The sequence below is a fragment of the Phyllobates terribilis genome, unplaced genomic scaffold (genome assembly GCF_046119375.1).
Source record: "Phyllobates terribilis strain yellow unplaced genomic scaffold, ASM4611937v1 Scaffold_12__6_contigs__length_324123572, whole genome shotgun sequence".
NCBI lineage: Eukaryota > Metazoa > Chordata > Amphibia > Anura > Dendrobatidae > Phyllobates > Phyllobates terribilis.
The window spans coordinates 297617735-297630713 of record NW_027362772.1 but is presented as its reverse complement, the minus strand read 5'-3'; the positions used below and the strand labels follow the sequence as shown (position 1 = coordinate 297630713).

Below are 12979 nucleotides of genomic sequence, written 5' to 3'. Positions count from 1 at the left end.
AATCCTCGGAGGAGGTAGGATATGCGCCAAAACGCTGACCACCTCAGGCCTAGCCGCTACTACATACATGCGCTTGCATTACAAAAAAACAAAGCAGATGCTAACTTCTATCATCCTCATCATGCTCCTCACCTTGGCACTCTCAACTCCCCTGATGGAGAAGCCAGGGCCCACTGGAGGAGTCTGATAGTCCGGTGGGCTCGGCCAATGCTGCCCTAAAGAAGGCCAGGCTAAGAAAAGTGTGGGAAAGGTTACCGGGACAAATAAGGGTGGCTGGGGACCAAGTATGGACACCCGGCCACCCCCTGGAGGCTGGGGAGCAAGCGAGGACACCCGGCCACCAGGCGGCTGGGGACTGAGTATGGATACCAGGCCGCCGACACAGCCATGGCGTGGTGGCCAGATTCCGCCTCCACATGCCTAAAAGGCCCAATTTAAAGTGCAAGCAAGCAAGCAGTATGGTATTGCAGCCTGGGGGTGGGTGGGTGGCGGGCTGCATACTTGAGTTTGTATTGCAAGGAATGGGGGAGGTACAATTGAACACTGCCCTGGGACAAGAACTTGCATGGGGATAGTTGCAAGTTTGCATCTTCTGATGCGGTAAGGATCACTTATGATGGGCACACTTTTAGACAGTGACCTGAGAGTCAGAGATGCTTCCAGGGGTCTTCCCCATGCTGTTCCCTTGTCTTTTCAGCACTTTATGCATGTGTCACACAGCACATGGCCAGATAAGGTTGTAAAATGTTAAAATGACATTTCACGGTGAATGCATTTGTCATAGTTGAAAGCAATGCAAAAGTGCAAAAACGCATAAAAAATGCTACTTGTGAACATAGCCGAAGGTGTGGAGGAGTATTTTTGGTTTTGGTCATTTATTTCAACTTATACACAAGTCTTTTCCCTGGAAAGGATGTTCCTTAACATATTTCACAGGAAAAAAGTTTCACTTTCGTTTTTGAACGTTTTATTGTGAGCCCGTAAAAGTGGCTTAATACCTCTGACCACGTTGTTGACAGCAGTGACCTGGGGGTCAGAAATGCTTCCTGGGGCGATCCCCATGCTGTCCCCATGTCATTTGATCACTGTCACTATCGTTTTCGGCACTTGTTAGGCTTTTAAAAGACTGCCGGGGGTGCCACCGCAAAAATGCTCGAGTCTCCCATAGACTAACATTGGGCTCATTGCTCGGGTCGAGCACCCGAGTATCACGGCGAGCTCGGCCCAAGCTTCGAGCACCCGAGCGTTTTAGTGCTCGCTCAACACTAGAGGTAATGTCTCTCCTTCTCTTTCCGAAAACACATCTCCGAAGTCTTTGAGGTACCCTGGCAGACCCTCCAGACTAGCCGAGGATATTAGTTCAGAACTGAGACATTTCTTATAACAATCGAGGCTCCACTTAATCTTGTTCTGACACCAATCAATAACAGAATTGTGAAGAAGCAGCATGGAAGTCGAAGAACCAAGCAAGCATGTAAAATATCCAAGACAAAACAGGAGTTGGATTCAGATTGAAGTGCTCCCACTTGAAGCGTGAATTCCACTATTAACTGTTATGCACACGCCCGGACTGACTGGCGTGTGCGGGGGTTGTGGTTCCACTGGACCATGGACCGGAGAGTGCCTGGAGAGGCGTGACTAAGTATCTGGCCGATCCGACCAAGGTGGCACGACGGCATACGACGCCAGTGCACCAGGGAGAAACCGGGCAGAGGGACCAGGTGCTACTCCAGGTCAAACTCCGGACACGGGGGTTGACCCACACTGGGATTACTGGAACCGGCAGGTTAGGCTGGCACAGACTGGTGGATGTAAGCAAACATGGCAGGTATGCAGATGGGTGGATACAGGTGAGTATGCAGGCAGGGAGGTACTGGCCGAAAGGACGGGCTGGAGCACAGAGATGTTAAGTCCCAGTACAGACTGGGTCACAGAACCGCAGATGCGGTAGACAACCACAGCAGAGAGGGAACGCCCGAAGCGGTGGGCAAGAACAGAGCAGGACGGGGCTGCAGGAGCAGCGAGCACAAGCAGGGCAGGACAGGACTGCCGGAGCAGCGGGCAGAAGCAGGGCAGGGCGGAAACCGCAGAAGCAGTAAGCAAGATAAGAGCAGAGCAGAAACCGCAGGAGCGGCAAGCAAGGCAAGAGCAGAGTGAAAACCGCAAGAGCGGCAAGCTAAGCAGGAGCAGAGCGGACACCGCAGAGCGGTAAACAAGGCAGGAGCAGAGCAGAAACCGCAAGAGCGGCAAGCTAAGCAGGAGCAGAGCGGACACCGCAGAGCGGTAAGCAAGGCAGGAGCAGAGCAGAAACCGCAAGAGCGGCAAGCTAAGCAGGAGCAGAGCAGACACCGCAGAGCGGTAAACAAGGCAGGGGCAGAGCTGAAACCGCAAGAGCGGCAAGCTAAGCAGGAGCAGAGCGGACACCGCAGAGCAGTAAACAAGGCAGGAGCAGAGCAGAAACCGCAAGAGCGGCAAGCTAAGCAGGAGCAGAGCGGACACCGCAGAGCGGTAAACAAGGCAGGAGCAGAGCAGAAACCGCAAGAGCGGCAAGCTAAGCAGGAGCAGAGCGGACACCGCAGAGCGGTAAACAAGGCAAGGGGATAGGACTCTGTTCACAAAGAACAGACGGAGAAGGAAAGGCAGAACCAGAAGCACGCACAGTACTTACACAGAAGTAGCGAGCGTACACTAAATTCACAACAGAGGTACAAAGACGACGAGAAGGAATTTAGGAGCGGGTTCAGACTCTGCAGAAAGACGCAGAAAACAGACATAGAGGGAAAAGGGAGACGAGGTTAAAGTAGAAACGAGGCACAGACAACAGGGAACAGAGGAACGGGAACAGAGACAGCAAGGCAGGAACACAAACAGGACTCTGTTCAGACGGGAACAGATACCGCAAGGCAGGAACACAAACAGGACTCTGTTCAGACGGGAACAGATACCGCAAGGCAGGGATACAAACAGGACTCTGTTCAGACGGGAACAGATACCGCAAGGCAGAGACACAAACAGGACTCTGTTCAGACGGGAACAGATACCGCAAGGCAGGGACACAAACAGGACTCTGTTCAGACGGGAACAGATACCGCAAGGCAGAGACACAAACAGGACTCTGTTCAGACGGGAACAGATACCGCAAGGCACAGACAGGCAGATCTAGGAATACGGCCCCTAGAAGGCGAAAGAACAGGCAAGAAGCGTGTTCACAAGAACAGACCACAGTTCAGACACAGAACTGGAAAACAGGCAGGAAAACAGGATAGGACCTGGCATGTCAGAGACAAAAAGCCAACTGACAAGAAACAATGCTCAGGCGCCATCTTGAGGAAGAAGGTGGTATAAATACCCAAAGATAGACAGCAATAGGCTGAAGGTGCAACAGGGGCGTGTCCGCAGCAGGTACAAGAAACAGGAAGTTCAGCGGGCGTCGCCCTATGCAGCCAAAACAGACAAACAGACAGCAAGGAGGGAAGCCAGAGAGACATTCTGGACAGGAGATCAAGTGCGCACTCTTGCACAGTGGGAGATGGACCACTATGCAAGGACGCCGCCAGGTATGTTACATTAACCATTTAACAAACTTCTGAAGTAGTGGTGTTTTGTCAATCGCAAAAATTTCAATGGGTTTTTCGAAACTAACTGTCCCTAATCCAAATTTCAGAAGCAGTCCTGAATCAATAAAGTTAGCTGCAGACCCGCAATCTATGAAAGCGAATTCTGGCAATACCTGGTTCTTGAAGGACATAACCATATAAACCAGAACATTATCAAAGGAAAAAAGTTACCTTTTCTCCACAGCTCGAAAACTGGCAACTGCAACTTTCATCTTCAAAAACTCCACCTTCAGTAAGTGGATCTACTACGGAGAAGTATAATAGGCATCCTGCTGCTCACCACATCTTTCACAGATTCTGTGGTCCATCCATATGACCTGAGTCATGGCCTTTGCCAGAAAACAAGGGAATCATGAATAACCAGAGGGTCCTTAAGCATCTCAGAAAGACCTTTGCTGAACTGGCACCAGAAAGCTGCATCATTCCTTATGTGACAAGCAGAAGTAGTCCTGTTGCTTCAGCTTCAGAAGCATCCAGCGACTATTAGAAGTAACACAAGCACAGGAGACAGGAAGTGTTGTGCTCCAGAAGCATCCAGCAGCTAGAAGGGTTAACAAAGTCACAGGAGACAGGGAGTGTTTTAGCAGGGCCCCAGGGGGATTGTGGGGAAGCTATTTACTGTCTGGCTGGAGCCGAAGAGACAGTTAGTGTGTGATCTGTATCTCATAGAAGGAAAAGGAACAGAATTCAGGTCAGGAGTGAAGCTAAACACAGGTCAGATAGACTCCCTGAGCTAACAGTGTGGAGTATTATCAGGCAGAAAGATAAGGACTGGAAGGAATCGTGTCATAGGGATCTTCCCCCTCATCAAACCCTCCCCCCCTCCATCTCTAGGCAGGATAAAGATTGCGGTGTTCTATTGAGTCCTTGTGAAGGAAAAGCCTGTGGTTGTGTTTGCATAGAAGTGTACTGCTAAGAGATCTAATCTGTGCTTAATTATGCTACTGAAGAGACTGAGTTTACTGTGCCTTCTTTATTAAACTGTACTGTAATGAAGATTGTTGCTGTAATATCCCTGAATTGCACTGGCTGTGCTTCGGATTAAATTCTACTGTTAAACTGTTTAAAAGACTCTTGTCAGATGTGTCTGGTCAGCAACTGAATCTACCGTGTGCCTGAGAGAAGCTGCAGCCTATGGTCGCCCTGAGTAACGGTTACCCCAGGATTCCGACGAATTCATGAAACCCGTCTCGCCCTATCTGAACCTAGTGGCATGCGTGTAACACATAGAACTTCAGTGGACCATTGTCGGAACTCTGTGCAGTAGTCCTCAGCAGTGCAGCCCCTTTGTGCTAGGTTAATGATCTTTGCCTCATTGACATGGATCCTGTCAGGAATTTCATAGATCAAACCTAAAGTGTCAAAAAAGGCTTCAACAGAAAACCATTCTGGGACTTGTGAGGACAAAGAAAATGACCAGGTCTGAGGGCCCCTTTGCAGTAGAGACATGATTATCACACCTGCTGGAACTCATCCCCTGAAGACTGAGGTCACAGGATAAAAAATGGCCTACAGCTCTCCCTGAACAAACTTAACTGTTTTTTCTCTCCTGAAAATGTATCAGGGAAGGCCGTTAAAGGTTCGGGAGAGATCAACTGTACATCAGAAGGAACCAATATCACAACCAGTGCTGCCAAAGGAGGACTATAGGTAGTGTTCATTCAACTAATTATCTGACCCTGCAACTGATAGTGCCACAATTCAAGATTCTGGCTTTTCTTAGCGAGATCCTGAATCATGTGCATTAGATTTGCCACCTGGTCACTGAGCATTTAAACTGAATCCATACTAGTGAAAAAGACAAATGTATGGCCAGTTGTAATGTTACGCTAGTCACTACTTACAGACACGCCGTGAGATGGGGAAGTGATGGAGTACATTTTAAACAGAGAGGTAAAGCAAAGGCACAGTCAAATCACAGTCTCAGGTCACAATTCCAAGAAGGTAGATGATCAAGACAAAGGAGTTAAGCAAATGGATGGTCAATGGAAAATATAAGGGTGGTTATAGAATACTAGAACTCAAAGCACAGAGCAAATACACACCAAACTGAGCAGAGCTACAAATGGCAGAGATAAGAGGCAGACAGCCAGATAAATAGCCTGGGAATCATTCCAAACAGGAGACATTTAGGAAACTCAGCACATCCTGGCCCTGATTGTGCACCTAGATTATCACTCACTACATTTACAGCTCAGCACACCCTTGCCCCAGATTAGATGGCTGAGCTGCCACTCACCACAATGAGAGGAGAAATCATGACACAGTAGTTATAAATGTTAAAGACAGTCTGTCAGAACAAAATGACAGATCAAACCAAGCTCAGCACCTTGTAGGAGACATAGCTCTTATAAAAATTGATTTTACTGTCACGACACAGCTGTCGGGTGACCAGGGATCGGAGCTCCTACCCTGACCCTAACACTAGGTGGCGCCCTAGCTTGCCCAATTCCACGGGACACCTCTGAAGGTGAGGATGCCATGGCCTCCTCCCTCGCCCTAACTCCTGAGATAGTCCTCCGCTTGATCTCTTCCCCCACCCAGGGAAGATGGGTGCTACTGTGCACCGAAGTACACCCATCCGACAAACAGGGCAACACAGTCTGGGGTAAACAGAAAAACTCCAGGCACAAAAAATATTCTTCCACATATAACAGAGAGAAGCACCGAGGTGTGAAGGAAGGAGTAATTAACCTAAATGGAGGAGGATAAGGAATAACCACGCATGCAAACCAGGCAACAGTCACAAGTTATTCCTCCAACACTCCTTGTCATAGATCTCCTCACTCTCCTTAGCAATGCAGTAAATTCAAGCTCTGACAAGGAACGGAGTCAGAGCCCAGATTATAAAGGGAGAGTGAGAAGTGGTTAACCAAGCTCAGCTGTGAACACAGGGAAATACAAGATGGCTGCTTAACCCCTATTCTGTCAATAGAAACCAACACATTTAAAATAAAGAAGTGCTTCTTCTCACAGCAGCAGTAGGAGTCATCCGACGTCTTCTGGCTCCAAACTGTCGCGGTAACCCCATGACATGTACATTTAGTGTTTAAATCAATGGCTGAGTTTGCCAAAATTTGTTCTTTACTCAAATATGTTATTGAGATGTTCAGTGCATGTTGGGTGTGAGCAAGTAGTTCAGTAATTAAAAGAAATGAGCAGATCATTCTCTAGCCATTTTCTTCCTCGAAGATGCCTCATACTTACAATGCATGTCAAAAGCAAGGTTCATGAGACACTCAGAAGATGTCGGGCTTATTTTTCAGCATTTTGCCATCATTTTTGTTTAAAAAATTGCTAGAGGTTTCTTCATTGTTGGATGAAGTTAAAAAAAAATTATCAGGAAAGAGACAGTAAAAAGACACCCCCAAAAACACTGGAAAAAGCACTCAGAAAAACACAAAAAAAGACACTTCAGGAAAAAATAACACAAGCGTCTTGAAACATTTCACCACTTTATCTTGATGAAAAAAATATTGTTTGCGCATACTCTAAAAGCAACTTGTTTATAGAAAGATCATACAGTTTCCAGGTGAATGTATAATCCCATGACTCTATATGTTAAGATGAGGACTCATCACCTGATAATTCTTACTCACAAGCTTTGCAAATTATATAAAGAGCTCAAGAGCCAGTGTAGAGAGAAACAACTCATCCGTGACACAAGATTACACAATGGATTCCTGTAAATACAAGATCTACCATGAAGATAGTTTTGATGCCAGACAAAATCTAGAAGATTACTTTTCAAATAAATCTGGAATGGTTTTTGGAGACGATTCCATAATATTTCCCCTTGAAAATCTTACAAAAACGTTCACAGAGGGTATGTATTTTATGAATCTTTCTACATTTAATTAGTTTTAAACATTGTTAAATAATGCAAATTTGGAAAAAAAATCTTTTTAGAAGTTTGGGTGAAAACAAGTAGCAATCACCTTACCGAGGAATCATAACAAAACTCTGGTAATTGAACATGATGAAGGTGTAGGGTCTCTGGAAAAAGTAATGGAACCCTGGAAAACATATTAAGGATGAAAAAATGTAAAATTACAATAGTAGGTGCAATTATTTACAAATCTAATGTAAGGATACACAGACACAGAATGTTTCACAAAAATCCACTTCTACATTGGCAAGAGAACTTGCATGAGGATCAGATTCACAATAATCTTGAAGTGTAACTGCAGCTTTACAGTCAGATAAACACCTTAAAGACCAGGCGATGTTTTGCTTTTGCTTTTTACATGCCATATATGTGTGTATATGTGTATATATGGCTCCAATGAAGCCAACCACAGGCTAGTCTTTATAAGAGCACCATCATGACAGGAGCAGGGGTCTTCATCAGAACCCCAGGTGTCATGGTAGCCCATTGGTTGGGGGGCTGATACTCACATGGAACAGTGCGACCCCTTCCATTTATATTCTACTGTAAGAGATTAACAACTTAACAAATGTGGATGGAGCTTGACTCCACTCGCTACTTTTAGAAGCAGATGATGGCTGAAAATCATCGCTCATCATCTGCCAGGAATGGAGCAGGCACATTTACTGAGCCTATTTAATACACTCGCTCCCAACAAGTGCAGTACGTGTACGGTGCTAGTCGTTACTTGGGGTACTAGAAGGGAGATGCTTTGTGATCTGCTAATTTTAAGATACTGTCTGACAAGCTGATAAGTAGAAAATGACAAAAGAAGAGCATTTCTTAATTGTTGTTAAAGGGAATGTGCCATCAGAAGATAAGTTGACCTATTGTTTCAATAAGGTTTCTGTGTTAAATGTATCTGTTTTTCAATTTTTGACAAAAAAAGTATCACTGCAAATAATAATTAGCCAATCACATCAATAATACATTATAATCTAAAAATCAGACTTTGAAGTGACCGTCCATATAGGAGAAAGGAGGCATAAATCAGAATGTAGAAGTTTATAACAGCAAGATCTTAAGAACGCAGTTATCTCCTTCCTTTCCTTTTTGATGATTGGATTTACCACCAGCCATGGGTCACTGCTAAAAAAATTTCAGTGTGCACCTACAAATTCAAACTTGGGAAGGGGAAATGACACAAAGCTCTTTATGGACAACTTACACCATTTTAATGAATAGGTGATAATATGGGCACAATTAATACGCAAGATTTTTATCCTTTGGCAGGGAGTCTCCAAAGCCTTTAAGACTTTTGTAGACCTTTTAAGGCAAGTAATAAAATTCAAAAACATCTAAATGCTATTAGATCCTAAAATGAAAATTTTAACCCCTTTCTGACATATGTGGTAATAGTACGTCCTTGTGCCCTGGATCTATTGGGCCAGGGACGTACTATTACACAGAATGTGATTGCGCACGCACACAATCAACTGATTGTCACAGCTAACACCTATTGCTATGTGCTAGGAGCGGTGTCCCGTGCTGTCTGTGGGGGGTCCCGGTGGTTGTCATGGTGACCCAATGTCATCATGACGACATCCGGGTCATGAGACAGCAGGAAGTTAGGTAGATCGTGCTTAGTGACCGGTCTACCTGACTTGTGTGCACAGGGCTGCAGCCTGCATAGCATAGAGATGCTGCAGCAACATCTCTATGCTATACAGGCGATCTGAGTTAAAAAAATGAATGTGCCACAGTGGGACAAAGTGTAAAAGTAAAAAAAAAGATTCACAAAGTGAAAAAAAATTAAAAAAATGTAAACATATTTAAAAAAATGAAAAAATAATCCCAAAAAAATAAAAATATACTGTACCGATAAATAAATATTTTAATGGAAAAAAACCCAATAAAAGTACACATATATGGTATCACGCATCCGGAACGACCTGACCTATAAAACTGTCCCACTTGTTAATCCCTTTAGTGAACACAGTAAAAAAAAAAAAACTAAGCAAAAATCGATGCTTAATCATCATACCGCCAAACAAAAAATGGAGTAAAACGTGATCAAAAAGACAAACATAAATAAAAATGGTAGAGCTGAAAACGTCATCTTGTCCCCCAAAAAACAAGCCGCCATACAGCTCCATCAGCTGAAATAAAAAAGTTATAGCTCTCAAAATAAAAAGGTACAAAAAAATTATTTTTTCTATAAAATAGTTTTTATTGTGTAAAAGCGCCAAAACATAAAAAAACTATATAAATGTCGTACCGCTGTAAATATAGTGACCCGAAGAATAAAGCTGACTTATCAATTTTACCACACGCAGAATGGCATAAAAAAAATTCAGAATTGTTGTTTTTTGCTTATTCTGCCTCAAAAAAATCAGAATAGAAAGCGATCAAAAACTGTCACATGGCCGAAAATGGTACCAATATACCAACTTGTTCCGCAAAAAACAAGCCATCACATGACTCTGTAAGCCGAAAAATGGAAAAATTATAGCTCTCAAAATATGGCTATGCAAAAACTAGTGTTTGCAAAGAAAAGGTTTTTTAGTGTATGACAGCTGTCAATCATATAAACCCGATATCAATCTGGTATCGTTGTAATCGCATCGACCCGAAGAATAAATTAAAGTAATCTAATCACTTATACCGCATGAGGAAAGGCATAAAAAATAAACTCTGGGGTTATGGTTGGGCTAGGGTTAGGGTTGGGCTAGGGTTAGAGTTATGCTAGAGTTGGGGTTGTGCTAGGATTAGGGTTGGGCTAGGGTTAGGGTTGTGCTATGGTTAGAGTTGTGCTAGGGTTAGGGTTGTGCTATAGTTAGGGTTGGGCTAGGGTTAGGGTTGTGCTAGGGTTAGGGCTAGGGTTGGGTTATGGTTAGGGTTAAGGTTGGGCTAGGATTAGGGTTGTGCTAGGATTAGGGTTGGGCTAGGGTTAGGGTTGTGCTATGCTTAGGGTTGTGCTAGGCTTAGGGTTTTGTTAGGGTTAGGGTTGTTTTAGGGTTAGGGTTGTGTTAGGGTTAGGATTGTGCTAGGGTTAAGGTTAGGATTGTGCTAGGGTTAGGGTTGTGCTAGGGTTAGGGTTTGAGTTAAAGTTGTGCTAGGGTTGGGGTTGTGTTGGGGTTGGGATTTTTTCAAAAGTAAAGAAAAAAAATGATGACAATATGGTGACTAGTGTTGAGCGCACGTGCGGGGCGAGGACTCGAGCATGTCACTCAAACACCCGCGATAATTGGTGCGTACCCAAGTACCCGATGCAAGTTCAAGTAGCGAGCAATTGCACTCAAGACTGATGACAACTTATTCAATATGATGACCTAATGTTATCAAATTCTGTGTCGTACTTCTGGGTTCAAAATGTTCACTATACCCCTTGATAAAATCCTTGAGGGGTCTAGATTCCAAAATGGTGTCATTTGTGGGGGCTTTTCACTGTTTAGGCACATCAGGGGTTCTCCAAGCGCAACATGCCGTCTGCTAATTATTCCAGCAAATTTTACATTCAAAAAGTCAAATGGCGCTCCTTCCCTTCCGAACCCTGCTGTGCGCCCAAACTGTGGTTTTCCCCCACAAATATGGGGTATCTGCTTACTCAGGAGAAATTGCACAACTAATTTCATGGTGCAATTTCTCTTGTTACCGTTATGAAAATGCAAAATTGGAGGCTGAAAAACACTTTTGTTGGAAAAATGTGAAAATTTTATTTTTATGGCTCAATGTTATAAACTTCTGTGAAGCACCTGGGGGTTCAATGTGCTCACCCCACATCTAGATAAGTTCAATGAGTGGTGTAGTTTCCAAAATGATGTCACTTGTGGGGGGTTTCCACTGTTTAGGCACATCAGGGGCTCCCCAAAAGGAACATGGCGTTCGCTAATTATTCAAGCAAAGCTTACATTCAAAAAGTCAAATGGCGCTCCTTTCCTTCCGAACCCTGCCGTGCGCACAAACAGTGGTTTTCCCCCACATATGGGGTATTGGCATGCTCAAGAGAAGTAGCACAACAAATTTTGGGGTCCATTTTTTCCTGTTACCCATGTAAAAATAAAAAAATTGGGGTCTAAATTAACATTTTTGTGAAAAAAGTTAAATGTTCATTTTTTTCTTCCACATTCCAAAAATTCCTGTGAAGCACCTGAAGGGTTAATAAACTTCTTATATGTGGTTTTGAGCACCATGAGGGGTGCAGTTTTTAGAATGGTGTCACTTTTGGGTATTTTCTGTAATAAAGACCCCTCAAAGTCACTTCAAATATAATGTGGTCCATAAAAAAATGGTTTTGTAAATTTTGTTGGAAAAATTAGAAATCGCTGGTAAACTTTTAACCCTTATAACTTCCTAAGAAAAAATATTTTGGTTCCAAAATTGTGCTGATGTAAAGTAGACATGTGGGAAATGTTATTTATCAACTATTTTGTGTGACATATCTCTCTGATTTAAGGCCATGAAAATTCAAATTTTGAAAATTGTGAAATTTTCAAAATTTTCACCAAATTTCTTATTTTTTCACAAATAAACGCAACACATATCAAAGAAATGTTATGACTATCATGAAGTACAATATATCATGAAAAAACAATCTCAGAATCAGTTGGATCCGTTGAAGCATTTCAGAGTTATTACCTCATAAATTGACAGTGGTCAGAATTGTAAAAATTGGCTCGGTCATTAACATAAAAACCACCCTCGGGGGGGAAAAGAGGTTAAAAACCAAATGAAAGTTTTAGTTTTTTAGATTTAAATGCATAAATAATTAAGGTATATCAAACTGTTTGTGAGACAAAACTAAGCATGGGCAGGGTGGGGAGTGGCAATGCCCACCTGTATAATTCTTAACCATTCGTTCCCAACTAGAAAAAATGGTGAACTAGAAGGTGAGCTTTTTTTTTTACACCTTACAGTTATTAAACTTTGAGATCTTGGGAGACACAGAACATTAGGAACATTCAATTTTCTGCAAATAACTTTGATGACAATTACATTTCCTTGCCAAGTTCAAACAAACTACCAAATTTAAATTTTGGAAGATTCATTCATCACTAGATGATATGACAAGAGAAAAATTCCTTTACATCATAGAATCATAAAGACAGATTTTAAGAAGACAATCTGCACAAAAAAAGTATTCTTGAATGCAGGCAGGACTCAGAAGTGTAATTTTCTTTTTTACATATAGGGAAGTGTTAAGACTGAAGTGCTAACTCAGAAAATGAGGGGACTAAATCAACTGAACTCTCAAAATAAATGTCAAACCTGAATCATTGCTCAATATGCCCCCAGGCTTCGGACTATTAAAAATCATTAGTGTTGAGCGAGCATGCTCGACACTGCTTGGTACTCGCCCGAGCATCTCACTACTCGGGATGTTCGGCAAACACCGAGCATTTTCGGGTTACTCGGGCGGGAGCTCGGGTCTCCGCCCTGCATGTTCTTTACAGAGCCAATGAACATGCAGGGATTGCCAGCCAGTCACTGTAAT

At 43.3% G+C, this 12979-nt stretch overlaps 1 protein-coding gene across 1 annotated transcript in view; it reads left to right on the top strand.

The window, feature by feature from the left end:
• Positions 1–7211: 7211 nt before the first annotated feature.
• Positions 7212–12979, top strand: part of LOC141171666 (indolethylamine N-methyltransferase-like) — a 45142-nt gene continuing 39374 nt past the window's right edge. The window contains exon 1 of the mRNA XM_073655329.1: positions 7212–7443. Coding sequence (XP_073511430.1) covers positions 7293–7443 — 151 coding nt within the window. The 5' untranslated portion in view covers positions 7212–7292. The remainder of the gene's footprint in view (positions 7444–12979) is intronic.